Consider the following 25,226-nt stretch of genomic DNA (forward strand, 5'->3'; position numbering starts at 1 on the left):
AAAAGCTTTTTATAAAATGACAGATTATGAAAGATGAAAAAATCAGTTATTTCCTTATAAGAATACCTAATCTCAAGTAATAATTATAATAAAAGTAACAACCGCATATGTCTTCTGTTAGTAAAAACATACGCAGAAGGAGAACAAATTAAATTCAAATATGAACTATTTCACATTTACATACAGATAAAGCTCCATTGATTATGAATCAAGCTAGAGTAATAGTCAAATGAACTAGTGTAGTTCAAAAGGAAGAGCATCAGAGAGTTATGTATATTTTATATATATAAAAATGTGTGTGGATCTATACATTTATTCCTCTCTTACTCCTCATAAAATAAAAAACAGTTAAAACAGGAGGTTTAGAGTTAACAATTCTAATACCATTCAAATGTACATTTAGATTTAAATTTTACAACCATCAGCATGTCCTGGCACATTTGTAACTATTTGCACAGGATTAGCAATAGCAAATCATGTGACCAGTCACTTGTAGGACAGAAATCTAGTGTCAAAACCCCATTATTTTATATATAACTTTAAATCTTAGAGCCGTATTTAAAGATTCCATTTTCCCATGTGCTTTCCCCCGTACCCCCCCCGGCCCCCTGGAGAGGAGAAAGATTTGCTTTCTAGAATAATAGAATCAGAGTTAAGAAAAAATGTTTTCTATTCCCCTGTTGCATGACCCACGCGCTGCCCAGATTGACTGCAGCATTGCGCCGTCAGCATGGCCCACTCTCTGCACACCAGTCCCCAGACTGAAGGATGGGACTGGACCCCTTGGGGCCATTTAACTGGTTTGGAGAGTTTGTCTTTCTCGTAAGGTCTTTCTGTTTAATTCCTGTAGCAACTTGGAACTAGATTTTTCTTAGTGTCAGGATTGGAGTGACTCATCAGAACTACCTAGAGTGGAAAGGAAAAACCAAAAGACTGCTTACACAGTCTGTTTTTGAAGGCACATATCTTTCATTTTTAATCACTAAAGTAAAATAGTCTAAAGAATGTTATTTTATAAAGCTCTAGCTTCATGATATGATGATTACTAGTATATCTCAACCCAAAAGTTTTACTGATACTCTTTTTCACAGTTTTAGCATAGTTTGTATGTTATGTCACTTACATGATGTTTTAAATACTGTTTTCCTACATGTGTTGTGCTTAATCCTGTATTCTGAATTTTATTAGAGTTACCTTTATTAAAAGTTGCCATCTTTTCAGAAAGTTGTGACTAAGCAAAATACATCAAAAAACTAAAAGTATAACAAACAGACTTTATAATTTGATGATTCAGAAGACTGTGTTGTATTTAGGTATTTAGAGTTATTATCGATCTGGTTTTCTGAACACCATTTACTATAAATTAGAGTTATGTAATGGCAATTAATAGACCAATTAATAAAACTTTTATTATAAGTGAGTGTACTATGATTACAATCTATAATCATTAACATCTTTTCTTGTAATTCAGTCAATAATTTGTTGCATATCTACTCTATGCAAGGCTTGGTGCTGGGAGCTATGTTGGTTACAAAAAAGTATGGCATAATTTCTTCCAACAGAGGATAATCTACAAGAATAGAAGAACTCTTGCCTGAGCTTTGGGACTCCATTTCATAATAGCTTGTTTTTTTCCGAGAGTGTAATTAGTCTCATCTTCACTCTAAATATACCTACTCCAAATATATTGTTTTCAGTACAACATAAAAAAGATACTGTATAAGAATTGTTTCTTATACATACATTTTTTACATTACTAATATGCATATATTCAGAAAATTATTACCTAAGCTTGCATTGAAAATTAATATATAAGTTGATTTTTTGCATCTATTAAACTCATTAGTTCTATTGGACAAGTAGTCATTAGTGAAGTCTGTGTTTCATAAAAGAAGATAAATGATACAGATTCTCAGTTTATATGTATACGTATACATTAATATATACATATTAAAATATATGTGTATAAATACATACATGTGTATATATATTTTTTAAAGATTTATTTACTTGAGAGAATGCATGTGTGCATGTGTGTGGGGATGGGTGGGAGGGAGATGTTTATTTGGGCAGAGGGAGAAATAGAGGGAGGAAGAGAATCTCAAGCAAACTGCAGAGTGCTGAGCCTGATCCTAGGCTCAATCTCATGTCCTCGAGATCATGACCTGAACTGAATTCGAGAGTTGGATAGTTAACTGACCAAGCCACCCCAGTGCCCCTTAGTTTATATTATTTTTAACTACTCAAAATAAAGTTTATTTTTTGTCCTAGACATTCATCTGAGGTTGGCTGTAAGATGTCCACTTAATATGCTATAGTATGTCTCCAGTCATCAGTATATAAAATTATTTTGTGTGTGTGTTCTCTGAGGTATCTCTGAGAACCTGTCATAAAATATATGCTTCTACATATATATTCCTATGAAATGATAAATTGTCCTTTATGATGATGAATGATAAAAGAGGAAAACCACTGATAAATCATCTCACTGGTTTCAGAAATTTTAGTATATAACTTAAACGTAAATCCTTAAAAGTACTTTAGCAATAAAGTTTGAAAGAAATCCTCATTTTAACTCATATGTAATTGTTATATGTAAGCTTGATTTGTTTTCTTTAAAAGCATTGATTTTCTTTTATTACAGTTATCCAGTAAAGAACATAAATGCCTTTCTGAAAGTTTCTTAATTATGTATTGTTCAGAGCTAATTTGAATATAAATTTTAGTGTAAGTCTATTGGGTATAGTTGCTAGTCTGTCAGTTTTTCTTGACACAAAATGATACCTGCCAAGTTTATTATTTGTTTTAAAATATTGTGGTTAGATATTGTATTTATAGTAACATTCATTGAAGAATTATAAAGCAATCATGATGACATAAATTGTACCTAACAGCCAAACTGAAAATATAACAAACTCTATGAAGAAGTTCCTGAAAAATGCAAGTTTGTAAGATATGTGTGTATATCCACAAATATATAAATGGACATATAAATAAATATGAAATATATAAATTATATAAGATTAATTTATAACTATTATAGAAATATATACAAAATAGCTGGTCTGAGAACTTTGGTGGGAATGCATTATGCATTTTTCCCAGTTTTAGTGATAAATTTTTTAGAGTTCCTAATTTGTTATTAGTAACTCAAGTTCAGATATAGGTTAATGATATCTTAGAGAAAGGGGACTATGCAAATATCCCAAAGATCTGACAAACTAAAACTTTTTAATGTGATAGAATCATTGGCCACAGCCAAAGATAGCAAGCATACAGAAGTACACTCAAGTATTAACATGTAAAGTTTTATGATTTGTGTACTTGTACATTTATTCTTCCATGCAACAGCCATCCCCTTCATTCCATAGGCATTGAATTACAGTATTAAGTTTATTTCTTTGTCTTTGACGGTATAAATATTGCCTTAATTAAGATTTATTTTTTTCTATGGTCTTTGTAACATTCTAACTTTTTAACTTACATAATTACAATGTTTGCCGTAACTTGTCAGGCCACCACATTAATTTTGAAGTAGCAATTCAAAGCAAAATATTTAGGTAAGTTGATTTGATTATTTTACATTAGTTGCATGTTCATTAATTCTCAATTTTTCCTTTTTATACAGAGGTATCTAGCTACTGACACTATAGAATCTGGCATCCATCCAGTATATTTTTGCAGCACTCACTACATTGAAATGCTCCTGAAGGTGGAGGTGCCACTTGTGTTTTCAGCTTTTCACATGTCTGGTTTCGCACCATCCCAGGTAATCCAGAAGAAATAGCGTTTCTTCAACTCCCAGATCTCCATGTCTTCAAAGAAAATTAAATTCTTGGGATGCCTGGGTGGCTCAGTGGGTTAAGCCTCTGCCTTTGGCTCAGGTCATGATCTCAGGGTCCTGGGATGGAGCCCTGCATCAGGCTCTCTGCTCAGCGGGGAGCCTGCTTCCCTCCACCCGCCTCTCTGCCTACTTGTGATCTCTGTCAAATAAATAAATAAAATCTTAAAAAAAAATTTAAATTCTCTTCAAATATAGGAAATATATTTAAATTAATAAGATCCTTTTTGTAAGTATTCATATTTTCTATTTAAATTTCTAAATTGCATTTTTTCCTGTAGGTCTGTTACAATATACAGATTTCTTTAGAGTAGATCCTTAGCATTCACATTTCAAGTTCAACTTAAGCTGTTCAAGGACATAAACATTCTGGAAGTCTGTGACATGTAGGCTTTTTAATGGAGATAATATCTGCTTCATACAGCTAATGTAAGGATTAAGTGAGGTAACTGTGAGTAAGAGTTCTTAACACTGAACATCTGGTATTTGACATACTGTATCTTAACCTAACAAAAAAAGCCCAGCTCTCTATTTCTGCTGTTGGGATCTGGAAAGGAGTAATGATTTTTCTAGGGCCTGGAGTTACGCTTGTCACATGCAGGAGTGAGTGCCTCCAGTACATAGGCAGTCCTTCATTGGTGGAGGGGTGAATTGTTTCCTACTGGTATAAGCAGGCTACAACTTAAATTTTTAGAGCTTAAGCCTTTTTATAATTTAGAATTAAATCTTTTTTTTTTTTTCAAGAACCTTTTTAAAAAATATTTCATTATTTATTTGGCAGAGAGAGAGACAGCGAGAGAGGAAACACAAGCAGGGGGAGTGTGAGAGGGGGCCTGGCAGATGGAGTGGGAGTCAGGGAGAAGCAGGCTCCCCGCCCCATGCAGGGGTTGATCATGACCCAAGGCTGAAGGCAGACGCTTAACAAGTGAGCCATCCAGATACCCCTAGAATTAAACCTTTAAGTCAGAGTTCCAGAAGGTAGATTTACTTAACCAGAAGATATGAACACTTTTAAGACTCTTGACGCATGTCGTCAATTTTCTTTGATCTTACTCTTCTAACAGAAATGGAGAAAATCTCTGTTCTTCAGGTCTGGGTATTAGGCTTTTTCAAAACTAATAGATAGATTAATAGGTAGCAATTTCTCTTCTAAAATTTTGTGAATTTTTAAACATTAGTAAGGTTGACTATAATTTCATAGCCTAGTTAATAGTTGAATCTTAATTGCCTGTCTTAGCGTGTTTCTTACTGATTTGTATGTTCTTTAAAAGTAGCCCACTATCCAGATATCTTTAATTCCTGTTATATATTTTATTTACTACTGTAATTTATTATTTACTTATTTACTGTTAGTGTTTTTATGTATTTACTATTGTATTTATTACATTTTTCTTCTTACATTCTTATTTCTTAATGCTGATAAGAATCAATCTATCATACACTGCCCCCTGAAAAAGCTAATTTAGCTATTTCTATTGATTTCTTTATGTGCCCTCTGAAGTGATTTTTCCTGGTTTAAGTTGGGCATTTAGATTTGGATAAAATTTAAATTGCTGTTATATTCACTTTTCTCAAAGTAGTTTATAGTTTATGTCTTTACCATACTCAGCCTTCCTATCTAGGAATGTAGTAAGTTTTTCCATTTATTTTCTTTGTACTATATTTTACTGAAGTTGTATATTTTTTCCCATATAGGTATAGTATCTTTCTTATTACAGATAGTTCTAATTAATGCAGCTTGAAATGTTTTTTTCAATTTTATTTCCTTTGTGGTTACTGTTAATAATTAGTAAATTATTATATAATCATTAGGTTGTACATTTTTTCTAGATTTGTGTTTTTACAAATTTGTAATATGTTTTCTCTTTCATTTTTAATTAAATTCTGTTATTTTTCTCAGAATAATTCTAAATAGTGGCTTGCTTATTTTAGACTTGAACAGTTATTAAGTAATCATCTAGTATTTCACCATTAAGAGACTTATTCCTTGTCATGGTATGGAAGAATCCTTCTGCTTTATGTAAAAATTGAATTTTGTTTCCTTTCTTTTAATCAAATAATAATGTTGAATTTTGACAAGTTCCTTTAGGGTTAAGATTATCTTAATCTTGGGGTTTGTTTGACTAGTTTAGGTGACCTTGATAGATTTCTTAATAGTAAACAATGGTTGCATTTCTTTGGATTTGTCCTCCTGGAATCTTTTCCTCTTTACTATACAATATAGTTCTTGGTAATTTGCCTTTATACTTATTTTGAAGAACCCTTATGTCATGTAATTACATTTACTTGCATCTGATTACTGTGCTTGTTGAGTTTTAAATTTCCTGAAATTAATAAGTCTAAATATAACAAGGAATTGTGTGTAATGAAAAAGAATATTCTTTCTTGGCCATTTGTAGCTCTTACTTGGCATGTACCTAAAATACTTTGGGGAATTTTCAATCATAAAATGTTTAATTCTGGTTGGAAATAGATACTTAAATGTTTAAGCTCAACAATCTATTCTTTCTACTCTTCTAAAAATCCAATCTAGGTAATAAATGTTCCTGAGAGCTCTTTTTGCCATTCTAATCTTGAGTAATATAATGTATATTGTCTAACACCTACAGTCATTTATTAGTTTCTAACATATATCCTTTAACTTTAAAATGGACTACCACAAACTGTGGACAAAACTTGCAGTACCTCTGGCCTCACCATATCAATTTGATATCTTTTTATCATTTTGGCATTTATCAATTTGAAATTGCATATATATAGCAGATTTATCTAATAAAACCCACTGCATTATTTATTTATCTAATAAAACCCACTGCATAATGTTGTTATGTTTCATAACTTAGCTAATGTAAAAATGTCTTTTTAATGGCTCCTGATGTGAGCTAATCATTTTGTGCGTTAAGTATATATCATTGCTTTGTTGATATTATATGCAATTTTACTGCTAATTATAAAATGAGAAACAACTTTTAAGTAACGAATAGGTATAGGTGCTTAAGTAATAATTTGGATACAGATTTTGTATTTCAAAGCTTATTCATTTTGATCTAATTAGGAGCAGTGCTTTTTGAAGTTGTGAATTTATAGACACTAAGGGATTGGTTGATTAATGAAGGATTTGTGAGTAGGTTGCTAAATAAAAAACACATATCTCTAGAGTAAAAATATATGTTTAACTAGAATACAAAAAAATTAAAACAGAAATATGTGTTGATTAGAGTTTAAGAGTAACAGAGTAGAAAATAAAAATTCAAATATATAGTCCTGCTTTTTAAATGAACAGAAAAATCACATCTTCTAATTAACATTTTGATGAATTTTATCCTTTGGTAAAACACTTTTCTTATTGTACTTTATTTAACTTTCCTAGCTTAAGAAGTACCACATATCTTTAATGATTTATAATTCCTTGGGGGTCATTAGTCTGCATATCATTATGGTACCATACTGTGTCAGCAAATGAGCTAACATGGATAATCCTCTATATATACTTTTAGAAAAACCTCATCATTTTTTCTCATTTGCTGTTTTTTTCTCCTCCTATCATGAAGACTGGATTTAAAAAAACAAAAACAAAACAAAACAAAAACTATCCTTACATTTTGTATTTTGTGACATTGTATTTTTTGAAAATGCAGAATTATGTAAATGCAAAGCAGAATGTTTCTTGTTCATGCTCCTATTCATAAATGCATATATATATATATATATATATGTATATATGTAGATGTAGATATATATCTATCTCCCTGGGCTTTCCTTCTCATGTTGCTGATGTTGCCATTTGAAATAGTACCTTCTTTCTCCCTTTGCCACATCTTTGTGTCAACTTCTTACTCTTTATGTTTGTCCAAATGGAGATTTTTAAAATTTTCTTTAAAGTTTTATTTATTTATTTGACAGAGAGGCAGGGAGAGAGGGAAAACAAGCAGGGAGAGTGGGAGAGGGAGAAGCAGGCTTCCTGCTGAGCAGGGAGCCTGATGTGGAGCTTGATCCCAGGGGTCCTGGGATCATGAATTGAGCGGAGGGCAGCTGCTTAACGACTGAGCCATCCAGGCACCTGGGAGAGTTTTTTTTAAATGAATTACAAGTAGATTTTAATTTGTGTACTGTTTCTGTACTTCTGGTAGAAATCTGTATCCTGCCCTGGGGAATAGTTATTTTGTCCTTTACCTCTTTAATAGTTGAAAGTTCCTTAAAAGTATGTGTGCTTGATTTATCTACAGGTTCTTTGGATGTGTGATACACAGTATCTTGCCTAGAAGTACAACAGAAATACTCTTATGTGTAACAACCCTGTGCAGTATAAAGATGTATTTCTAGAGCTTATCTCATTTTAAGTTCTGACTACATCATGTGACAGAAGTAGAAATTCAGAGTCCATGAAGTCAGTGAACTGACTTATTGACGTTACCTTGACAGCAAGGACTTCACTTGAAGCCACATCTTTTGATTTTGAAATCAGTTTTCTTTCTTTCTTTGCTAATATTCTTTATTTGGTGAGAGCAAATAAAATAAGGGCCAGAAGAGTTATTAAAAACATTGTCTTTGAATCATAAAACTTGGTCATTTAGTTCATACTTATTCTGACTTAATCAAGTATCCATTAAAAAATTGTTTTAGCCAGACTTTTTTTTACCTAATTCTTATGGCATTTTTTGGAGATTGATTTTTAAATCTAGATACAAGTAAGAATAGTTTCCTCAGATAAAATAATTATTTTTATCTCAATGTTGCATCTTAATGTCCTTTAGAAGCTTAAGTATGATTGAAGAGCAAAATTGCCTAGGAAGGTTGTGGTACATTTTGATGTATATTATACAAAGATTTTCTTTCCTTGTAAGCCTAAAACACCATTTAAATGTTTTTAAAAGTAATTGGTTTAAGGAATATTGGTTTACTGTAAAAACAAATGTAATTAGTTTGTTTCATTTTCTTTGTAAACTGTTTCATAACTAATATATTTCCATGAATATAAGAATTCAACTTCTTAGTTTTGAAAATGCAGTACATTTTTTTGACTTATAAGGGGGAATTTGGCAGTGTCTAGCAAAATCTTACATGCATTTATCCTTTAACCCAGCAGTCTCATTTATGGAAACCTATTGAATTGTCATATCAATTACCAAATTAATCATGTAATTATAAAATTAAATTTATTATTTTAATCTGTCAAATTATCTGACAAAAATTTGAAAATACATACAGTTGTTTGTTATAGCACTGGTTTTAGTATCACAAGACTAAAAACTGCAAATGTCTATCGATAGGGACTTGGTTGAAAAATTATGGTTTATCCTTGGTGGAATACCATGCAGTTGTAAAAATGAAAAATACCTCTGTATATTGTGTTGGAGTGATATGCAGGATCCTTTGTTAAGTGTTAAAAAGGTGAAGAAAAAAAGTGTTTAGTGTGTTACCATTTATATAAGAAAGAGTGAAGATAACAAATGCATGTACAAATGTGTTTTATTAAAAACATGAAAGAATATATCACATTTTTTTAAATGATTGCTTATAAGGATAAGGAAGGAATGAGCTGAAGAGTCAAGGAATATACCTTACTTTTGTATTTTTACTTTGGAATCATTTAAATATTTCGTATGGTGATATAGATACATGTAACCAACAAAATAAACAAATTCTGTCCCTAAGAATATAAAATCAAACTTAAGCAAATGAACCCAACAGTACATATTTGATAATATAACCTATCACTTTAAATCACAGTAATTTGACTGTATGAGTCAAGTGATATGTTGCATAAAGACAAAGAACAGCAAAAATACTGTTTTAAGTAATTATATTGCTTGTGGTAGTGCTAATATTCTAAGATTATTTTTGTCTTGTGTGATAGATCAAAAGAAAAACTGATGCCACTGGTAACAGATTTTCTGTATGTTTTAAAGCAAACACATATAATTCATCACAACTTATGATCTATTTCTTTTAAAAAGTTTAAGTAAGGGGATCCTGTTTGGGGGGGGGCAAATGTGCTGAAGAACCTTCCCAATTAAAATTTCAAATCTGTGATGGGCCTGGTTCATGAACTGCATATATATATATGTATATATATATATATATATGAAAAATTCCATAATAAAAAAGTGTTTTATGAGTTTATCATTCTGCTTAGACGCATGCTATTTCCTTTATCCTTTTAGAATTCTAGATTGTTAGCTGATTTGCAAACCTTTGCATTCTATAGAGAAGTTATTTACTTAAGGATTAAATGTTGTGACTCATTGCTCACTCTTCTAGGGGAATACGATTTTAGAATTCTATTACGGTTTAATAATTCTGAACCATCTTGCACACAGAATATCTGATATAATTTCTGCCAAATGAAGAGGGACATATATTTAAAAAGTGCACATCTCCCCTCTGAGTGTCAACTCTATGAGAGCAAAGACTACATGTCTTTTGTTTACTTAAAAATTATAATGCTTGTTTGTATATTAGGTACTTGATAAATAGTAAATGAATAATAAACATCTGTATTTTCTTATAGAGTAATATTATATAGGGCTTTGTGTACTTTCAGAGTGTTTTCAGTTATAATCATTTTCCTTTCCTAAATTTCCCATACATAGAAAAAGGCATTATTTCTGTTTAATGGAAGAAAAATAGACAATGTAATAAAACAATGCTTGAATGTATGTAAACACCAGAAAACTGCATTAATAACTATGTATAAGAAAGAACTAATTGCAGATTCTGGGGTAACTTTCTTTTAACCAAAAAAGGTAAGTATTTCCCTACGTATGTTTTAAGTTCAGATATCTTTGTTTGAACCGTATAAAGTTGTGAGGCTTCAAGATCAAAATAGTTGCAGATCAGCAGTTTCACACCATCCAACCTGTAGGGCAGTAAGGCTGCTGAAAAAGAAGACAGTCAAAAGCTGTGACCCTCTCATCGCTGTATACATGTCACTCATCCCTACCTAAAACTGACAGCTGAATGGGAACTGCTTTTTCTGGCACTGGTTTTTCTGGTTGTGGGATCATTTGTACTAATTTCTACTCTTCTTTTGTTTCTCCTTAATTCATTCAGAGACTCATTTTTATTAACCTAGCATGGAATAAGTTGCTTGGCCTTACTAGCTATAGCAAAGAACAGAGACAGAACTCTGGCAGCAGTACATTAAGGGAATTAAAAGTATTACTTCTCAAAAAATGTCTGCTTCAACCTATCTAGCAAAGTAAGAATAGTGAAGATATTTTCTCCCCAGTGCAGTAGAGCCATATTATGTGGGCAATAGAAGATTGGTAATGAACTCTGCATGCCAAGCAGACCCTTGACCCTTCAGGTCAAGATCTGAGAGAAGAATCCTATTAGTACTAAGACTAAAGTTGGGAGAAAAGGAAATTAAATACACTGTGCCTGTTGATAGCATTGGACATTCATAGATAAAATTTCAATACTGAGTTAACTTGTAGGCTCTATGACTAGATTTTGAGCATTATAGAATGGGGTCATAATATTTATAAAACAAACATTTTTCCCTAAGAATGGAATTACAGTAAAAAAATAAGAAAATATAGGTGATATATAGTTGGCATTATCAATAATAGGAAATACAAGTGGAAAATGAGATGAAAAAATATGTCTCTAATAGCTGCGAATAATGTTACTGGTTGACATAAGTAATAACACATGCAAAAACAATTCATTAATACCATCTGGTAGGGGCTGAATTGTGTCACCCCACCCCCAAAATTCATATGTTGAAACCTTCCCCACCACTACCCTGGAGAATGACTATATTTGAAGGGGTAATTAAGTTAAAATGAGATTACATTAGGGTAGGCCCTAATCCAGTTTGTCTGCTGTCCTTAAAAGAAGAAATTTGGACACAGATATCTAGAGGAAGACCAGGTGAAAACATAGAAGACTGCCATCTACAAGCCAAGGAGAGGGAGGGGTCCAACCCTGCCAACCCTGTGTTCTGCAGAACTGTGAGAAGATAAATTTCTGTTTTTAAGTCACCCAGTTTGTGCTACAAACACCATGTTCAAGCTACTTAAAGGTAGAATCAATATTCCCCAAAATTGAACAGATCTATACAAAATGAGTTTTAGAAAGTATTCAAGAACACCCAAAGAACAAATAATCCAATCAAGAAATGGGCAGATGATATAAACAGTCATTTCTGCAAAGAAGACATCCAGATGGCCAACAGACCCATGAAAAAGTGCTCCATATCACTCGGCATCAGGGAAATACAAATCAAAACCACAATGAGGTATCACCTCACACCAGCCAGAATGGCTAAAATTAACAAGTCAGGAAATGACAGATGCTGGCGAGGATGCAGAGAAAGGGGAACCCTCCTCCACTGTTGGTGGGAATGCAAGCTGGTGCAGCCACTCTGGAAAACAGCATGGAGGTTCCTCAATATGTTGAAAATAGAACTACCCTATGACCCAACAATTGCACTACTGGGTATTTACCCTAAAGATACAAACGTAGTGTTCCAAAGGGGCACATGCACCCAAATGTTTATAGCAGCAATGTCCACAATAACCAAACTATGGAAAGAACCTAGATGTCCATCAACAGATGAATGGATAAAGAAGTGGCATATATACACAATGGAATACTATGCAGCCATCAAAAGAAATGAAATCTTGCGATTTGCGACGACGTGGATGGAACTAGAGGGTATCATGCTTAGCGAAATAAGTCAAGTGGAGAAAGACAGCTATCATATGATCTCCCTGATATGAGGAGGTGGTGTGCAACATGGGGGGTTAAGGGGGTAGGAGAAGAATAAATGAAACAAGATGGGATTGGGAGGGATACAAACCATAAGTGACTCTTAATCTCACAAAACAAACTGACGGTTGCTAGGGGGAGGGGGGTTGGGAGAAGGGGGTGTGGTTATGAATATTGGGGAGGGTATATGCTATGGTGAGTGCTGTGAAGTGTGTAAACCTGGTGATTCACAGACCTGTTACACTGGGGATAAAAATATATGTTTATAAAAAATTAAAAATTTAAAGAATAAATAAATAAATAAAGTATTCAAGAATATTTCTTTTAAAGGATAAATAATAGAACAAAAAAAGGAAGATTTTCTGCATCTGTTTTTTTAGATCTGTGACAAATTGAGATAAGCCATTATATCTGTTCCCATTTTCTGCTCCCCACCCCAAAAACAGAAGTATAAGAGCGATTCAACAAAGGAAATATTTCTTCACCAGTAATTTGTAAATCATAAATGAAAGTTAGAATACTGGAAAGTAATTATCTTAGTCTCCTAGGACTACAGTATCAAAATAGTATGAAATGGGTAGCTTAAAACAACAGAAATTTATTGACTCCCAGTTTTGGAGTAGTCCAGAATGAAAGTTTTAACGACTGTGTTCCCTCTGAAGGTGCTAGGGAAAGAACTCTCTGATGCCTCTCTCCTAGGTTCTAATAGCCTTAGATGGTTTGGCTTGTAAATGCCATTTTCCAGTCCTCTGTCTTCACATGACATTCCCCATGTGTGCCTTTTCATCGTCTTTCTGTATGTATGTGTTTCTCTGTTCACATTTTCCCTATCTGATACCAGTCATATTAGGATAGGACTAACCTAAAGTGATCTCATCTTATCTTGATTACCTCTGTAAAAACCCTGTTTCCAAATATTGTTACAAGCACAAGTACTGTGGGTTGGTTAGAACTTGGACTACTTTTGGGAGAGAGACACAATTCCACCCATAACATTAATGTACCCAAATGTTAGCAGTGTTAATCACTGTTGCCATTGTTACTATGTTTTTTTTTAACCTTTTCTGTTTTTTTCCTTCAATAAGCATGTATTCCTTTTATAAGCTAAACAGTCTGAATGTTACTCAAAAAGTAAGATAAATGATTTTCGTAAAAATCTCACTTTTAAATTGTTTTCTACATTAGCTCCCAGTTTTTATGTTATACAGTCCTGTTTGGTTTAAATTATTTTCTGATTCAGCAAGAGTCCATTTGCATTAATACAACATTTAGCAATCTGTCATCTGCATAATTATACTTCTGTGATTAAAGGTAGGGTAGAAGAAACTCCCATCTCTGAATTAAAATGGTCTGTTAGCATTTGTTATCTGTAGAGAGCAGACTGCTGTTGTGGGTAAGAGGAGGATTGTATGAATAAAGAAGGCATTAAGCAATAGGTAAATGAGCAGTGGGCACATCATCAGTTTACCTCTAAGTCTCGAGTCCCTGAGCCATGAAAGTTTTCTCATGCATCAGGCAAGTAGATGAAGCATCCTAGTATGTAGGTTGTCTTTCTATTTGGATCATATGTCAAACTCTTCATTGGTTTTGTGTGAATCACTGATTTTTAAAATATGGTTTTTAAATATATGGTATTTTTATTTAATTTTTTTATTTAAATATTTTATTTAAATATTTAAAAATACTGCTTTTTAAAAATATGGTTTTATAAGCTTTCTAATGAAGTGACTTCTTTTTTCCTAGATTTGCCTACAATGGATAACTCAGTGTTTCTGGAATTATTTGGATTGGATAGAAATCTGCCATTATATTGCTACTTGTGTTTTCCTTGGTCCTGATTATCAAGTGTATATCTGTATAGCTATATTCAAGCATCTGCAGCAAGACATTCTGCAACACACTCAGACTCAAGATCTACAAGTTTTTCTGAAAGTAAGTAATTTTAGAGAGAAAATGGTGGTTAAGAGTTCATAGTTAATAATTAAATAAAATCTTAAAAAAATTAAAAAAGAGTTCATAGCTAACTTTGATGAGATGCTTATATGTCAGACACTTTTCTCGACAGTCATCTGAAAATAACCTTAAAAAGTAGGTACTAGGGGCACCTGGGTGGCTTAGTAGGTTAAAGCCTCTGCCTTCAGCTCGGGTCATGATCCCAGGGTCCTGGGATCGAGTCCTACATTTGGCTCTCTGCTCAGCAGGGAGTCTGCCTCTCCCTCTGCTCTTCCCCCTGCTTGTGATCTCTCTCTCTTTCAAATAAATAAAATCTTAAAAAAAAAAAAAAAAGTAGGTACCATTATTCTCATTTTAGAGATGAAGAAATGAGGCATCAACTCAAGTTGCTCAAGATGACACACTCGGGAGTGGTGGGACTGCAGTGTGAAGGAGCTAAGCTGTTAGCCAGTGTGCTGTCCCACAAGATGTATTTTATATCTATATCTATCTCCATATATTCCTTATATCTTATCTAGTTACTAAAAGTTCAAACTACTATGTTAAGATAGAGGTTTGAAATATTTTAAAAACACTTAATGTAAATTCCTATGCCTTCATATTCTGCATTTTTTAAACTTTCACCTATGTTTATAAAACATTTCCATGAAAGATAATTCTATCATAACGTTCTTTTTAAAAAGTCACTACATTATGTAAGTTAATATTTTAAAACAAGATATAACTTGCTTTCTATCTCACAGTAATATGAGTTTTGAAGCTCTGGACTTTAAGAAATATGGTTATATAAATACATCCCTGTGTGTAATTCCTGATGAAACCCCAACCCTAAGTTAAAATCTCTCCTTGAATCTGAGAGATTCCCTCAAATGTTTCCCTCCCCCTGCTCCCCTCACCATCCCACAAATACACATACACATGCATACACCAAAACCAGCATTTGTCCTTTGCTAGATTTTCTCTAGCTCAACAAGTAATTTCTGTTAATTAATTTTATCATTTTTTTGCTTTTTTTAAATTAACATATAATGTATTATTTGCCCCAGCGGTATGGGTCTGTGTTCATCAGTCTTATATGATACACAGCACTCCCCATAGTACATCACCCAGCCACCTTATCCCTCCTGTTCCCCTCCACTCCAGCAACCCTCAGTTTGTTTCCTGAGATTAAGAGTCTCTTAGGGTTAGTCTCCCTCTCTGGTTTTGTCTTGTTTCATTTTTCCCTCCCTTCCCCTATGATTCTCTGCTTTGTTTCTCAAATTCCACATTTCAGTAAAATCATATGATAATTGCCTTTCTCTGATTGACTTATTTTGCTTAGCATAATACCCTCTAGTTCCATCCATGTTATTGCAAATGGCAAGATTTCACTTTCTGATGGCTGCATAATATTCCATTGTGTATCTATACCACATCTTTTTTATCCATTCATCTGTTGATGGACATCTGGGCTCTTTTCATAGTTTGGGTATTGTGGACATTGCTGCTGTAAACATTGGGGTGCAGGTGTCCCTTTGGATCACTACATTTGTATATTGAGGGTAAATACCCAGTAGTGTGATTGCACGGTCATGAGGTAGCTCTATTTTCAACTTTCTGGGGAACCTCCATGCTGTTTTCCAGATTGGCTGCACCAGCTTGCATTCCCATCAACAGTGTAGGAAGGTTTTCCTCCGCATCCTCACCAACATCTGTTATTTCCTGACTTGTTAATTTTAACCATTCTGACTGGAGTGAGGTGGTGTCTCATTGTGGTTTTAATTTTATCGTTATTCTTTACCACTTAGAGCTCTTTTCCCTTTAATCATGATTTTCTATAAATAAATGCCACTGATTATTCAAGATTGCCAAACTATCAAGAATTTTTTTATTTTATAAATACTGAATTCAAAAGGTCTCAACCTTTTTTTTTTTTTAAGATTTTATTTATTTATTTGACAGAGAGAGATCACAAGTAGGCAGAGAGGCAGGCAGAGAGAGAGAGGAGGAAGCAGGCTCCGTGCTGAGCAGAGAGCCCAATGTGGGACTCGATCCCGGGGCCCTGAGATCATGACCTGAGCCGAAGGCAGCGGCTTAACCCACTGAGCCACCCAGGCGCCCCAGGTCTCAAACTTTTTACATATATCCCTAGAATGTTAGCTCAGGAACTTTTTTTTTTTTTTTTTAAGAGAGAGAGAGAGAGTGAGCATGAGCAAGGTACGAGTGAAGGGCCAGGGGAGAGAGAGAAGAGAGAATCTTAAGCATGCTCCATGCCCAGCAGGTAGCCTGACATGGGTCTCCATCTCAAAAGATCATGACCTACCCCAAAATCCAGACAGAGTTGGATGCTCAACCGACTGAGTCATGCAGGCCCTCCTTAGGAACATTTTTAATGAAAATATATACCAAGACAATGATTGTGTAAAAGGAAAACTTATGTAGAAAAATAAAATAATTATCTGAAAGAGGTAATTTGGAGAACAGGGATGGTTAAACAAATGGGGATTATGTTGAGGACAAAATGTGGGTTCCTTTTTAGTAAGTGACACTTTCATTACTACCGTGGTCAATTATAGGAATTTCAGAGTCTGAAATTTTCCCAAGCACTTATAATGTCCTTTAACCTGTAATTCTCTAACCTTTTATCCCACTTCAGTTTCTCTTACAGTGTTTGTCATAGCCAAAATTTTTTAATATATATTTTTTGTTAGTCTTCCTCAGTATAATGTGTATGTTGCACTAGGACAGTGATTTTTGTCTATCTCATTTACTAATATGTTTTTAATGCCTTTAGCAGGACCTGGCATATAATAGGTGCCTAATAAATATTTGTTGATAGAATAAACAAATAACATACAAGAGAAAGATGAACTTATTTTTGTTCACATTTAAAAATAAACTACTAAATTCTTCAAATCTAACTAATGTTGGCGTTATTGCAGTTTCTTCTCTTTGTTGACTACTTCTTGATAAATTCTAAAGATCTTTTAAATGAGGGGGAAAAGGTCATTATTCAAGTCCTAAAATTTTAATTGAATTGGTTTAAATCCAAACTAAGAACATGTTGACAAAACACTAATTAATTTTAGTACTTATCCTGAAACCAACCTTCTTACTCCTTCTGTTTGTATTCATCTGAGGGATTAGGAAAAATATCTTTATGATATTGGACTTCATTTTATTTTTTGTTTTATTTCCAACAGGTAGGTCTCAAGTTCACTGACCTCTTTTGGTGGGCAGTTATTTTTCTTGTGAGATAAATTCGAGTATGGTTTATTTAAGTATTATTACATGCACTTTTCTTCTATTAAGCCCTGTTATGACCTGTTGTTTCCCATGTTTATAAACATATATACTCTTTCCCATTTACTCACATTTTAACCAATCATGAATCTTTGGTTAATAAAGTGATGTTCATTTTTCCTTCCCTTGAAGACAAGTCAGAAATAGTTATATAATTTAAAAATTTCTCCTTCAACTGTAATTTTAAGTATTAAACCTGGGGAATTATGTTTTATGCTTCTAATCCAGAAATCTCAGACTTGTACAAAGGGTGAAAAAAAAGTAGTAATTATCCATATAACTATAAACCACAGCCATAATACTATTCTTATATAGTTTACATGTTATCTCTTGACTGTACACATTTAAATATGATTGCTTCTGTAGAGGTAGAGTAGAATAGAGGACTTTTGCTTTTTAGCATATTTGTTGTTGTTGTTGTTGTTGTTTTTATTTATGAAGAATGGGTCCATACTTCTTTCATAATAAAACTTTTTAAAAGGGGGGTATTGAATCATTATATAAAAATAGATAAAACAAGCATCTAACTGTTATAAATATATTCAAATAATCAGGCCCAATTGAAAGTTTCCAAAACACTGAAAACCACAAGCATGTTTTCAACTATTATCAGTTATCCTGAGAAACTTCAGGTAATGGGATGGTTCCAGAAGATTGAAAATATGCAGTTAAAATTTTCTGGTTTAAGTTTCATTTATTGACTGAGATTGACATGATAGAACCATTACTTTAGGAATGATAATAATCTGTCTGAAGCATATAGTATAGAAACAATATTAACCCATTTGTATTCATTTGGGTTTAGGCTCAGGATTTTAAATTAGGCAATTAGGAGTCTAGATGCATTGCCTACGTTTCTGATAGCCCACTGAGTAATTCTTCATGATCAGTGTATTAAAAAGATGATTTGGAATTTCTTAGGTGAACATGAATAGTCAGGCCAAGTTTACTTGAAAAACAAAATCCCACCCCCAAATCCCCAAACACTTTATTTTTCCCCTTTTGACTAAATCACTAAATGATTAAATGAACGGCATGGGTATAAGATGATATCAGCAAGGTGTTTTCTGAGTTTTTCACATTTTCTTTGTAGACACAATAAATAAGTGGGTTTGATAATAGAGCAGCATTATATATTATGTACAATGAGTGTATTACTCCCACATGTGGTGATTGATATGATAGACCAGTCCTGAGCTAAGACAACTTCTGAAGGTTTGTTGAAGGGCTTACTTAGTCCTTGGATTCAGGGTCCTGGATTTTTTTTTATCAGTGATAGATGATGGTTCAGAAAATCTGTGAGCATTACACTTACCAGAAAGAAAAACATGCTCTAGAAAAAGAAGCACAGTACTCTTAAATATACCAGTGAACTTAAAAGTCTAAAGTTTGTTGGTTTTCCTTTTTATTTTATTTTATTTTATTTATTTGATGGAGAGAGAGATCACAAGTAGGCAGAGAGGCAGGCAGAGGGATAGGGAGAAGCAGGCTCTCCACTGAGCAGGGAGCCCAATGCGGGGCTGGATCCCAGGACCCTGGGATCATGACCTGAGCTGAAGGCAGAGGTGTAACCCACTGAACCACCCAGATGCCCCCTCTTTTCTTAAGTGGAGTGTCTCTGTCACTTTCTCTCTCTTTCTCCCTCCCTCCCTTCCTCTTGCTCTCTCTTTCCCAGTCACTCACTCTTACTCACTCATGCAAGCAAGCCACTTTAGAAAGAGTGTAATAGTACTTTAGAAGACCCACTGTTTTAGCCAACTGGCTATATTGCATTTCTCTCTAGCATGATAACGGGTTGGCAGTGATCTTGGTTTTAGTTTGTGAATTCAATTGATTTCAACTTGGAAAAAACGTCACCGAAATGCCAGGCTAGGAAAAGATTGCCTTCCAGTGAAAATCAGGCTGTGAATGCTCAAGATACTTAATTAAAATGCTTCAACTAAATCCTGCATGTTATGGCAAAATCAATTTATAATTATGAAAAAATCAAATTAATTTCAATCCAATCAGTAAATTGTCAAGAGGAATTTTGTTGTTGTTGTTCCTGCAGCTGTTACCAGAACATGTTGACAGGGTAAGGAATGGAGATCAGTCTGAGAAACAGCACATGAATTGCTAAGCTTTTAAAAGACAAAAGTATACATGGTACAAAAAATAATTCATCATCTGAGGGAATAGATAAAACACGTTCGGTTTTATGTTAACTGTAGTTTGCAAATAAGTGTTTTTCACTGTTCTTGTATCACTGGGTTTGCTTGCATTCAGATTTTGGCTCTGTCACTCTGTAAGCTTGGACACCTTGCTTAACCTTTCTGTGCCTCAGTTTTCTCATCTGTATAATTGGGTGTAAATAATACCTATTCCATGGAATTGTTGAGGAATTAAATGATACGTTTTCGTAAAATACTTCTAGAATACTGTCTGGCACATAGCAAGTGCATTAAAAAAAAATAGCAGTTATTTGAATATCTACATCCCTGTCCCATCCTTCTTGTTATTAACTGAAGAAAAAGATTGTATACAAGCATAGCAAAGGATGTAGGCCTTTTTTCTGAGTACATAACTAGACCATATACTTTGCTTCCATTTTTTTCTTCTCTAGCCCTGTAGATATTTTAGGAAATCATAGTAATACCTGACTTACACTTCAGATCTAGGTCAGGATCGTTCTCTTACATTGTATCTGATCAAGGCCTGTTCCCTCATTTACCCTGCCAGGATTAGATCATCTCCCTAGTCATCACACAATGCCCACGTATCCCTCAGCTACGTTAAAGTTAATTAATTATTTATTATTTTTAAATATTAAATTTGATATTATTTAATTAATATTAATTTAATATTATTTAATATTAAATTTTAATATCAAATATTAAATTTAATATTTTTAAATATTAACTTTATTTTTAAAGTTAATTAATTATTATTTTTAAATTTTGTATTTAAGTTTAGTTAACATATACTGGATTATTACTTCCAGGGTTAAATTTAGTGAGTCATCAGTTGCATATAACACTCGTACTCATTATATCAAGTACCCTCCTTATTAACCATCACCCAGTTACCCCATCTCCCCACCCCACCCCCTGCAGTTTTCAGTTTGTTTCCTATAGTTAAGAGTCTTATGGTTTGCCTCCCTCTCTGTTTTCATTTTATTTTTTCTTCCTTTCCCCTATATTCATCTGTTTTGTTTCTTAAATTCTACATATGAATGAAATCATACAGTGTTTATCTTTCTCTGCCTGGCTTACTTCGACTGGCATAATACCGTCTAGTTCCATCCATGTCACTGGAAATGGCAAGATTTCATTTTTTTTTTTTTGATGGCTGAGTAATATTACATTGTGTGTGTGTGTGTGTGTGTGTGTGTGTTACATCTTCTTTAGCCGTTCATCTGTTGATGGCCCAGACTCTAGTCTCTTTCCATATTTTGGCTGTTGTGGACATTGCTGTTATAAACATTGGGGTGCATGTACCCTTTCGAATCATTATGTTTGTGTTCTTTGTATAAATACCCAGTAATGTAATTCCTGGTTCATGGAAAGTTCTATTTTTACCTCTTTGAGGAAGCTCCATACAATTTTCCAGAGTAGCGGTACGAGTTTGCATTCCCACCAATGGTGTGAGAGGGTTCCCTCTTTGCATCCTTGCCAACATCTGTTGTTTCCTGAGTTGTTAATTGTACCCATTCTGATCAGTGTGAGATTATTTGAGTTAAAATCCTTTAAGAATCACATACTCTTTCCTAAATACTTACGAACCTCATACTCTGTCCAGAGCTACCACACTCCATAAACTTCCCTAATCCTGAGGATCCTTAGTGTGCTTATTAAAACTGACATAACTGGACTCCTCCCCAGACCTACCCAAACAATTTTCGTGACAGGCCTGAGTTGCCAGCTTTTAGTATAAAATCTCAAATCGCTTGAAACCTTTGACTATGTAAAAATGTTACTTTTGAAACTTGAATCCAGAATGCCAACACCAGGGATTTAATAGCTTTGGGGCTGTTGAGCTCTGGGATTTCTGATTATACCAAGCACCCCAGGAGAAACATACTAGAAAAAACATTACTTACAGTTTGGTTGTTTTCCTACCATTTTGACCAAGAAAGAAGGTCCTACACAAAAAAATCAAAAAATCATCTCTAGCAAAGGTAAAGAGCAGAGCCAATTTCACAAAACTCCTTCTTTCATGTGACTCTTACTATATAATTTGATGCTTCTTATGTGACATTTGATATCCATGTGAATCCTTTAAGTTACCTTGATATATTAAGTTCTACACCTTTTGTCCTAAACTTTTATATATTTCCAGGCAATTATTAATAAGTGTCAACTCATTGTTCCCATTTAGCCCATTCAAAGTGACTTTTCTTCACACTTTATAAAGAACTATTATATCTTTTTTTGAAATCATCTTTCAAATGCATTATTAATTAAATTTGGGAAATAATATAGCAAACATGCTTAAACTTGATCCTGAAGTCCTAAAATTAAGGCATGTAATGTTAGCATACCCAGTCTTTTTGTACTTTGTATAATTTGCCACCCCAAAAGGCATTATCTTTGATTCATATTCCAGATTTACAAGACTTGCAGTAGCTCTAAAAAACTTTTTTTTTTCTTTTTTAGAGGCTCAGTGGCTCTAACATGTTTGGCTCAGTGGGTTAAGCCTCTGCCTTTGGCTCAGGTCATGACCTCAGGGTCCTGGGATCAAGTCCCTCATCAGGCTCTCTGCTCAGCAGTGAGCCTGCTTCCCCCTCTCTCTCTGCCTGCCTCTTCCTAGTTGTGATCTCTCTTTCTCTCTGCCAAATAAATAAATAAAATATTTAGAAAAAAAATTAAAAACATTTTTGCTAGAAATTATTTTTGGAAACTTTAGCTGATATAAGTAATGTTTGAAAGCATAGGTATAGTTTGATTTCTGTAAGGGGCACGTTCCTGAGACATTGCAAGAAAAAACAGTAATATAATATTTTAAGTGAAATGTTCCCTTATGTTTTTGGCAAGGGGTTGAAAAACAGACGAGTCAGTAATCTTCGATGTTGAACATTATAGATTTGTAGTGTGATCAAGAAAATCTAACTTAGCCATTTTAGAAACCATCAGTAAATAAAGATGTTCTTCCTATGAAACCATTAACACCTTGAGTGCTTATTGAATGCCAGGCACTGGACAAAGGGATTAATGGGTAATAATAATTCACTCATTGACTTAATCGACTATTGTACAACAGCTGTGTCCCAGGCACAGCTGTATTATAAGACAGGCCATGTCCCTACCCACACTGGCCTTCATTCTAGTGGTAGACAAGTATTTGAATAAATACATAATGCTTCAGGGGTGCCTGGGTGGCTCAGTGGGTTAAAGCCTCTGCCTTCCGCTCAGGTCATGATCCCAGGGTCCTGGGATCGAGCCCTTCATTGGGCTCTCTGCCCAGTGGGAAGCCTGCTTCCTCCTCTCTCTCTCTCTCTCTGCCTGCCTCTTCACCTACTTGAGATCTCTGTCTGTCAAATAAATAAATAAAATCTTAAAAAAAAAAACCCATAATACTTCAGGTGTTGATAGATCTTATCATAAGGAAATCAGACATCTTAAGAGAGTCATACTAAGTCAGAGATGCTGTATAGAGTCCAGCAAAGGCTACTCTGAGAGAGTAAGCAGAGATCTGAATGAAGCAAAGGAAAAAGCAAAGCAAGGACTTCTGGGCAAAATTCTTCTAAATAGAAAGAAAGGCAAATGCAGAATCTTAGAGGTAAGAATGAGGTTGACCCACTTAGAAAGTGTTGAGATGACCACTGTGGCAGAACAAGGGGAGATAGAACAGTAAGAGAGGAGTCAGGACCAGATCATGTAAGGTTTTATAGTCCAGGAAAAGGAGTCTAGGCAGTACAACTTTATGCCATTATTGTCTGCATTTGCATAGGAGAAATTGAGACTTAGAGTGTCAGTAAACTTCCTCAGGCTCAGGTTCATACATCTAGTAACTAGTACAGGGGAGTTTGGACCCTTTTTGGTATGACTCCAAATCTTGTACTCCTTCTAGTATATCAGGTTGACTCTCACTAACTAGTCTGGTTACCTTTTTAAAAACCTTAAATTCAGTGGACCTTCTAGTTAAATGTTCTCAATAGTAAAAGAAAAATCAGTGGATACATATTTGAAACTGGGTTGTATATACAAAGGAGAGAGACAAGCTGTGTATATACCACATCATGTAATATTGAATGCACATGAAATATTGTGGTTTAGAATAGTAATTTTTATTTTTTATTTTATTATTTTTTTGAATTTTATTTTATTTTTTGCAGTGTTCCAAAATTCATTGTTTATGTACCACACCCAGTGCTCCATGTAATACATGCCCTCCATAATACCCACCAGGCTCACCATTTTTTAAAAGATTTTATTTATTTGAGAGAACAAGCAAGTGAAAGAGAGCACAAGCAGAGGGAGAAGCAGAGGGAAAGGAAGAAGCAGACTCCCCACTGATCAGGGAGCCTGATGCAGGACTCAAACCCAGGACCCTGGGATCATGATCTGAGCCAAAGGCATATGCTTAATCAACTGAGCCACCCAGACACTCTAGAATAGTAATTTTTTAATGCTTTTTGATGATTCAACATTTGAAGCCTAGCATTAATGAAGAGAGCCAATCACTGGTTGAAAAGCTATTGAGATACAAAAAAGAAAATGCAGTATGCTCAAAATGAATTCTAACCAAGGTGTAAACCACTTCAGAAGTAACATATTAGAAAAAATAGTCCATTGTTTATATAAAAAGGGATAGTATTGCTTATATAATTACATATGTTTGTCTACTTAAAGAATAAGGGAATTCAGGTGTGCCTGGCTAGCTCAGGACAGTATGCAACTCTTAATGTTGGGGTCATAAAATCAAGACCCACATTAGGGGTAGAGATTACTGAAAAAAAAAAAAAACAAATTAATTCATATTTTTACACAGAATCCAGTACACTGAGATCTATAGCCAAATGATAAAGCAGTATTCTGAAGAAATTATCTGCTATAAATTGAATGATAAGCTGGCAGCCTAAATGGTTATAATTACAAAGTAAAGTTATCCACTAAAGACATTAGAGAATATTTAGGCTAAAATGAAGAATACACCACTCTGAAGATAAAAAGTAGAATTAGAGATTCTGAAGATTTTATTCAAAGTTATAAATTGTAAAATTTAAATAATGAGCTGCATCATTTAAAAACATTCTTTTAAAAATGAATATTTCTCTCTTATGAAATAATGATCTTTATAGACTTATGTGGCCATTTTTATTTGTTTCAAGTTTCTATTTAAATTGCAGTTAGATAACATATTGTATATTAGTTTCAGGAGTAGAATTCAGTGATTCATTACTAAGATACAATACCCAGTGCTTATCAAAAGGCCCTCCATAATCCCCATCACC

General features: G+C 33.8%; 1 protein-coding gene across 2 annotated transcripts in view; it reads left to right on the top strand.

The window, feature by feature from the left end:
* TBC1D32 (TBC1 domain family member 32) overlaps positions 1 to 25,226 on the top strand; it is a 247,479-nt gene that overhangs the window by 217,545 nt on the left and 4,708 nt on the right. For both annotated transcript variants that reach the window (XM_045066413.1, XM_045066412.1), the window contains exons 32-33: positions 3,629 to 3,769; positions 14,303 to 14,491. In XM_045066413.1, coding sequence (XP_044922348.1) covers positions 3,629 to 3,769; positions 14,303 to 14,491 — 330 coding nt within the window. The remainder of the gene's footprint in view (positions 1 to 3,628; positions 3,770 to 14,302; positions 14,492 to 25,226) is intronic.

Source organism: Mustela putorius, unplaced genomic scaffold (assembly GCF_011764305.1).
Source record: "Mustela putorius furo isolate JIRA1106 unplaced genomic scaffold, ASM1176430v1.1 tig00003863_pilon_pilon_pilon, whole genome shotgun sequence".
NCBI lineage: Eukaryota > Metazoa > Chordata > Mammalia > Carnivora > Mustelidae > Mustela > Mustela putorius.